Consider the following 7,925-nt stretch of genomic DNA (forward strand, 5'->3'; position numbering starts at 1 on the left):
TTTGACTGACAAATCTCATAACCTACTTGATACACTTGGAAGCCCCTGCCCCACTGTGGCACTTCCTAAACCATCCCTTTCCTCCCCTTCACCTGACTCAAGCTAAATAATCAAGTCCCTCTAGTTCAATACAGGAGCTGTCCTCCAACACAGTCTTCTCAATCATGTCTACCCACCACACTCACTGCCCTGCAACACCCTGCTCCCCAGGTCCTTTGCATCATGAGACCACAGCCCATTGGGAGGGGCAAGTGGCATTTCCATGAAGTTCACTTAGTTAACATGTAATCTTTGACTCAAGATGGTGAGGGAGGCATATGTGACCTTGGCTACTTAACAGAAGTCATTCATTCTTGAGAAAGGAATGGACTTGGTCAAGTTTGACCAATTCATTGGGGGAGTAATCAAGTCTCTGGCTGATTTGGAAGGCAGGAGAGAGGGTTGGATATGTTCCTCTTACTTGTAGCCCTTTCTGCAGTGGGCCTGGCTTCTCCACTGAAAGCCTGGTCACATCTGGTACCTGGAACTCTGAGATTATACAAGTACATGATTGCCCTTTCCCTTAGGAGTTCATTTACATGGTCTGTCAGTAATTTGAGCAGGAGTCTACCACTAAGGGAAGTTAGTTGCCCAACAGTGGTGCTGGGTAGACCATGGAAAGGACTCATGAGAAGCCCTAGTTTAAGACTTTTAAGGAAATAGAGTGCTGCAATGTGGTTATATGACCTATTCCTCCAAAGGGAAGGTGATGGTCCCATGGCCATCTTGGAGTAGGGATAACACTGGTCCAGGAGCCCTGGCAGTGAAGTCAGAAGAGCAAAACAGCAACAGGTTGTGATTATGGACAGAACTCTCTATTCTCAGAAGGGAGGATTGTCTCCTGGGATTCTAGCCATTTCTCTTTCCTGCTCCCCTCCAGCCACAAGAGGTCTCAGATGGTTCTAGAATATTGAGAAAATAAAGGAGTAACTGAAAGAGGGACTCCATGACAGTGCTTCCAAGATGGGGGATGACTTGGTGATGACTTATCTGCTCAGAAACTCTGCATGTGATGACTTATCTGCTCAGAAACTCTGCATGTTCCAGTAAATGACCTCACCCAACCTCTGTAAATCAGCCCCATAAACTCACTGAATCATGAAATGGGGCGGGGATGTCACTTGACTCTGTCATTGATGCCAACCATTTGTTTGCAGAGTCTTGCTGTCTATGCTCTTTGCTTCACATATACTTGTTCATGCATGAGCCAATCCCTAGGAGAGCATGTGAAGGAATTACAGAGAAAACTTGTCTAGCTTGCTCTCTTCCTCCTACCACTGTGCTGGGTTATGAGGTGTTGGGGACAAACGTTGTTTATTTCCATCATAGATTAAAGGGTAACAAGGAAGGGATTTTGTAATGGTGCTAGGATAGAGGACCTGGTATGTAAGAGAATGTAAGCAGAACGACTGGGTCTTGCATGAATTCCCCAGTGATGGCTCCAAGGATTTGAAGCAGTCGTGGGGTTTGGTATTCAGTCCTGGAAAGGCTGATGCCCCACTGTTCCTTGAGAATCCTGACTTCAGACAACAGTGTCTCTCTTTCTTTGATCAATCATCCTGTATAACCCAGAACACTGACACTGGAGTTGGATGTACATGTGGAACCAACCAGAAATGATAGAAAGACCAAGACTGTGTTTCAGCCCTGTGGATTCCATCAGGAGAATCTGCTTGCTGGTCTCTGAGCCTCTGACTTCCTTCCCTCTGCAGCCTTGACTGCTTAAGTGGATGTACTCACCTTCGCTGATTCTGTGGTCCATCTTGGGACAACATTGTCCTCTGAACATCTCTGTTCTGTTGCTGTGGTGTCATCTCAGGATGATTTCCAGCTCAGGTATCTTTCTGTGCCCAGCCTTCCTTCTCTAACCTTATCAGTGCCTTTCAGACATGTATGTGTGACTAACCACTGGGCTCTAAGCTCCATGAGGTTAGGAAACTCAGGTTCTGGCTTGCTATAGGAATCCTGCTGCTCATCCCAGGGCTGGGCAACAGATGACATCAATATTTGGCAAATTAGTAAGGTTTTAGTTATTAAAATATTCTGCCACGTGACAGTGACATAAAGGCCAGGCAGTCCTTTGTGGGACACATTACACTAGGACCTAATGTGTGTAGTGGCATGCAACATACAAAGTGGAGCAGGGAGAATGAGCATGTGGCTTCTTCATGGAGGCTTCTGGGCTGGGGGGACACAGGGGTCATTCACCCTCTGCATAAGACTGCCTTGTGCTATGAAAAGCATCCCTGGCTCTAGCTACCAGATGCTCACAGCACCTGCAGCCCCGTACATCACCCAAATACATCAGACACTGCTTAGTAACTTACATCTCAGATGTCAGTTAGTTCTTGGCTCAAGACCCTCACTTTGTGGATACAAGACCCTGTTGGCAGATACCCCACCAGAGCCAGTCTCGAGCTCTGTGTCAGTTGTTTGCTGGCTTATAGAAAAAGGGGCAGTGGGCTCTGAGCCACTGCAGCCCATATTCTCTACTTAGAAACAAGGAAGAAACAGGTGGTGGTTGCAGAACCTGCAGTATCTGCATCACACCTGTCATAGCTATGAGAGTGTGCCAACCTCATCTACCGAGCAAGTCTTAGGACAGCCAAAGCTACACAGGCAAACTCTGTCTCGAAACGACAGGAAAGAAAATAAACAAACAAAAAAACAAAAAAACAGGAAAAGCCTGAGCAGGTTTTCCCCTTTCCTTGTGTTCTGAATGCCAAGGCAAAAGCAATTGTGTCCCCACCCTTCTGCCCTCTTAATCCTCCAGCACCATGGTCCTCCCAACTGCATGGTCCTACTTTCTCAACTGCATGGTCCTCCCTCCCCAACTGTTATGAATCTGGCTTAACCAGGTCACCAACAAACCTTGATAACTCTTAAGCAATAACATGTTGTCCTATCAGAATTAAGTACTGAAACCCTCCCTTTCAGGATGCCAGATGGGAGGAGCTGAGGGAAAGTACTCACTTCAGTCCCCATCTGACAGGACTTTCCACAGAGCCTGCAACCTGGTCAGAGAGGAAGTAAGGACTGGGGTCAGGAGGGAGCTGCTATTTTGCAAAAGGAAGAGTCCTCAGGATAGGACTGTGGGTGGGAGTCTGGGATTAGGAAGAAAAGCTGTGTGTGTGGTGCATAAGAGAAGTAGACATGCTTCTATCCCTTGGGGAGAGCTGTGTGGAGGGTTGGAGGGAGGGAAGACTGAATGACTCAGTCCTGTAGGAGCCCTGGGATGTGATTGGGTCTATTAACTGGCTTCAACTTCCTAGGATTTATCTGTGCACCCCTTCTCCGAGGATGAACAGTTTTCACACTACAAAGTCTTGTGTGCTCATCCTGCTTGTGGCCCTATTGTGTGCACTTAGAGGTGAGATGGAAACTGAGGGTGAGGTAGGAGGGTACAATGCAGATGGAAAAGTGCTTCAGGTGTGGGAATACACTTGCACCTCCATTGTGTGCCCAGTGCCCGAGGTGTGCTGGGGTCAGGGGATTGGGATTGGCTTGTGGTGGGTGAAACTTCTAGTGCTAGGGTACTTGCTTGTTGGGTCTGCAAAACTGCCAGAAGGACTGTTGAACTTCAAAACATCTGCCACCAACCCTGGCCAGGAGAACACCCTGTCCTTAGACTACCATGCTACCCTGGCCTCTCACAGAGGACACTGGCCTATGTGCACAAAAAAGGACAGAGGCTTCCTTTCCTGGCTTACTTGCTAAGTCAAGAGGTTTCAAATCCTTGATGCTTAGCATTTGAATTTTTCTTATGCACCAGCCCATACCACATGAGGCCCCAATGCTAGAATTTCCCTACTCTAGAAGGATTCGTGCTCTCAGATACGCCTATGTTTCTAGTTACATCTGTATTGTGGGAGGACTCATGGTGAGCCTCAGCTTGAAGCTGGACTCTGGGAAGTTCAGTGCTCTCATACTCAGAGAACCAAGGCCCAGCTCTGCAGGGTTAGGGTGGGACAGGTCAGAAGAACCCTCCTTTTTGGTGGCCCCAGTACGTACATACACACCCACTCAGTGCTTCAGCAGACATTTGGTATCTCTGTCTTCCCAATGTGGTGACTGTCTCTCTAATTTGTCTTGGGGTGCAGGTTTCTCATGTGGGCTGTCTAGGTGAGACAGCAGGACCGAGCATATTGAACAACTGTGGCTCTTGTTTCACTTTTGCTTTTGGTGGAGCTGACTGGGCAGTAATGTCCTTGCTGTATCCTAGTGACCAGCAGCTGTAGGGAAGTAGAGACATTGTAGAGGAGGGGTCTGGGCTAGGGGGGGTATGCCCTAGCCCTAATGTATTGGCTTCTTTATCAGCTCAGGGGCTCAAGTGCTACAATTGCCTTGGGGTCCCACTTGACACTTCATGCTCATCAATGACCTGCCCCTACTCTGATGGATTCTGTGTGACTCAGGTGGCAGAAGTTACTGTGGGTAAGTGGACTATATAAAAATGGATCAGGTTGGCTTGGGAGAAAAGGTCAGGTCTGGGCACTTGTTATGGACTATGGTTCCCCTCCCTCCAAGTCGAGCTGTCCTGGGTTGGAATGGGACTCCTGCAAAGTGGGGGTTGTCGGGGTCCAGGGATGCGCTGGGATGGGGACCATGAGGCAGGGCTGCCCATTGGCATGCATGGTGTTCATCATCCCCCTGTGTCACCAGTGTAGTCATGTGATGCTCCTGCCTGTATGTTGTGTCTGAGGTCTCACAGGCTCACTGATGGACCAGGAGAGCTGGAAACATTGAGTGACTCTGCATTTAATGAAGGAATCTGGGGCTTAGGCTAAAGGACTGACTTAGGAATGTTGATAGAAGAGACCCTAGGACATTTCAGATCCTCCAAAGTGCCAGTTTCCAGACATATCCTCCACATAGACAAGGCAGGAGCAGCCCCTCCCTGCTATCCAGTTTCCTGTTCTGACCACAGCCTGCCTGTCTCCTGGAGCAGGTCTCCTAGATATAACTGCCTGGGGTACTCAGGAGTCTGAGAGGCTGGTTGCCCTTCGTGCTGTGCCAGTGGGTGATCTTACACTGTGCTGTGTCTTTGTGGCGTGTGTGTGTGTGTGTGTGTGTGTGTAAATGTGTGTGTGCACATGTATGAATATATGTAGTGTAATGTAAGTAATGCTCTGAGAACATCCTTAAGTACCATTCCTTAGGCATTGTTTAATTTTATGCAAATGAGGTTTGGTTCCTCTGGAACTGGAATGACAGATGGTTGTAAACCACCATGTGGGGTCTGGGAACTAAACCCTGGGCTTCTATAAGAGCAACAAGTGCTTTAACCGCTCAGCCAAGTCTCCAGTCCCAACCACCATGTTTTTCCGGCAAGATCTTCACTGGGACTTAGGATTTGCCATGGATGCTGGGGGTGGGGAGGAGGGAGGTAACAGAGAGTTCCTGAGACTTCCTGATTCCTCCCCCCAGTACAGAGATTATAACCAGCACTCCCAAGCTTGAGTATCTCTTTACACGCTTGCTGGGGGTTGATCTTCCATCCTTGGACTTCCATGTGGCAAGCCCTTCACTTACTGAGCTGCTTCCTCAGCATATGGCCTGTAAGGGCACATGTGTATACATATGTGGATGTACATGCCTGGGAGATACAAGTATATGGGATTCAAACTTTGATGAGTATCTTCTGTGACATCTATTTTATTTACTGAGATAGAGTCTCACACGGAACTGCAATGTTCAGCTGGTCTAGCCTCTGAGCTTACCTCAGAGATCTTCATCTTTTTATCCTAAGCACAGAGATAAAAGTAGAACACCATGCTGGCCCATCCTGTGATGGGTCCTGGTGATCAGAACTGGGGGCTCATGCTTCTGCACACAAGCACTTTATCCACCAAGCCTCCTTACCTGACCTGGGTTTTGATTTTTGATTCATTTGATATTTGAGACAGGGTCTCCTTCTAGACCCAGGATAGCCCAGAATTCCCCATAAAACCGAGTTTAGAATTGAACTCATAAATATTCTCCAGTTTTGGAATTATAAGTCTGAGCTATCATGTCTGCCTTCAACATGCCTTAGAGACAAGTCTGGGCCATCCAGACCTGGTGGCATGTGGCCCAGACTTTCAAATGCTCTGTTGTTCCTGCATAAGAACTGCGTCACTCCCTGATGTCTTTCAGGCTCTTACAAAAGCAAAGCGAAGAATAATATGTGTTCTCCCATCTGCCCTACTAATCTTCAAAATGTCGAGATCCTGGGTACTGTTGCAAATGTGACTTCTTTCTGTTGCACGAAAGACCTTTGCAACGCAGCAGTTCCCACTGGAGGCAGCATCTGGACCATGGCAGGGGTGCTTCTGTTCAGCCTGGGCTCAGTCCTCCTGCAGACCTTGCTGTGATGGACCTTCCACCGACCCCCACCCGTGTCCTTTTATCCTCACGTGTAATCTTTCCTTCCTGGAGATTTCTAATGATGATGAGGTGTGGGTGTTCACCTTATGGAACACCTTGTCTCAACTTTATAGACCCTTTATCGCTCTGGAGGTTCCCCACATCTCTCTAGGGCTTTCAGATCTGTACTTCCTGGAATGCCATTTTGTTGTGTTGCTACTCTTGGCCCTGGAGGCCTGTGGACAACACAGGGAAGAGTCAGAGTTCCCAGATATTATGCCATCCCTGTCCATACATAAACATCTGGGTCCTGCAGGGTTCCCACATGTGCAGATCAGTGTCCCCCTGTTGAGTCCAATAAACCTTATGTTCTCCCAGCCAAGATCTCCATTTTTCTTTTCCTACACTGAGTTAACCAACTCCTGCCAACCAATTCACATCTCTGCACTTTCAGTCTTTGATACTATCTGCCTGACGTTAGCCAGCTCAGAGTGGGGGACCGCTTGGTTTATATCGACTGATGCTACCAGAAGACAGAGGGTTCTCCCATTTCCAGAGAGCACTTGCTCATGCTGGGGAAGTCCAGGAGATGGAGCTTTCAATGGTTCATAGGGTCTGTCCTGTCAGATTCTTTTATTCCAGGTCTGAAAACCATTTCCTGTAAGGAGCTCATGGCCTGACTAAGAACGAACAAAGCCTCACACTGCCTCTCCTGGAGTCATAGTCTACATTGGGAGCCCCAATTGGGAAGGCCTGACTTGACACATCGACAACCTGAGATCCATCATTGCTCTGTCTTTTTGGCCTTGAGAGTGTGCTGGCCTAGAGATGACCAGAATCTGTGTAGTTAACAACACAGGAGTCCTCATGCATACGAACAGCACCCTGGAAACCTGGGTGCTATGATCATTACTCCCTGCCTTTGGAGGTCCTAAAGACCTGATATTTTGTCAAGGTGAAGATCATTTAAGGTAGTACTATCAGTCACCAGAGAAGCCCTTGTCCTTGCAGGCTTCTCCCCTGGAACAAACATAGATCCAGGAATGTGGCCAAGGTGCTGGATGGGACATGAAACTTGAATCATGAGTAGGGATTCTAGAAATTTCTTCCATATTCAGCCTTGATTCTGTTGCAGTCTCCTGTGGCCTCTGCTTCCAAGTGCTGGTTTTATAAGCATGCACTTACCACCATCTTCGCCACTCCCTGTGTGTTTTAAAAGGACAGATTGCCCACCACCTCCCTGGCTTAAGCACTCAGGCCCAGCAGGGGAGCTGTTCCTGATGGCATGAGCACAGGAGAGCTGATTCTGACTCTTGCCATCTGCCATAGGCAGGAGAGCTGGTCCTGACCCCTACCTGGGCAAAGTGGAGGAGCTGGCCTTGATAGTTTGGGTACGAGAAAGCTGGTGGGATAACCAACCAAATTACCACCCAGGGCCAGATGCAGGGCTGATAATTGGTCCACCCTAACATCTACCCCATCTATGAACTGCTAGAGCACATGAAGGACCTGGTCCTCCAGATCCAAAGCTACAGAATCTC

The 7,925-nt window shown here is 48.2% G+C and overlaps 1 protein-coding gene across 1 annotated transcript; it reads left to right on the forward strand.

Moving 5' to 3' along the window:
- Positions 1–3,028: 3,028 nt before the first annotated feature.
- Positions 3,029–6,762, forward strand: LOC114635360 (lymphocyte antigen 6A-2/6E-1-like). Its single transcript, XM_028783988.1, has 4 exons — positions 3,029–3,068; positions 3,312–3,409; positions 4,357–4,473; positions 6,175–6,762. Exons 2-4 carry the CDS (start codon positions 3,340–3,342, stop codon positions 6,390–6,392), a joined length of 405 nt encoding a protein of 134 aa, XP_028639821.1. The 5' UTR covers positions 3,029–3,068; positions 3,312–3,339; the 3' UTR covers positions 6,393–6,762.
- Positions 6,763–7,925: the final 1,163 nt, after the last annotated feature.

This window comes from Grammomys surdaster, unplaced genomic scaffold (genome assembly GCF_004785775.1).
Source record: "Grammomys surdaster isolate TR1022 unplaced genomic scaffold, NIH_TR_1.0 99992, whole genome shotgun sequence".
Taxonomy (NCBI): Eukaryota; Metazoa; Chordata; class Mammalia; order Rodentia; family Muridae; genus Grammomys; species Grammomys surdaster.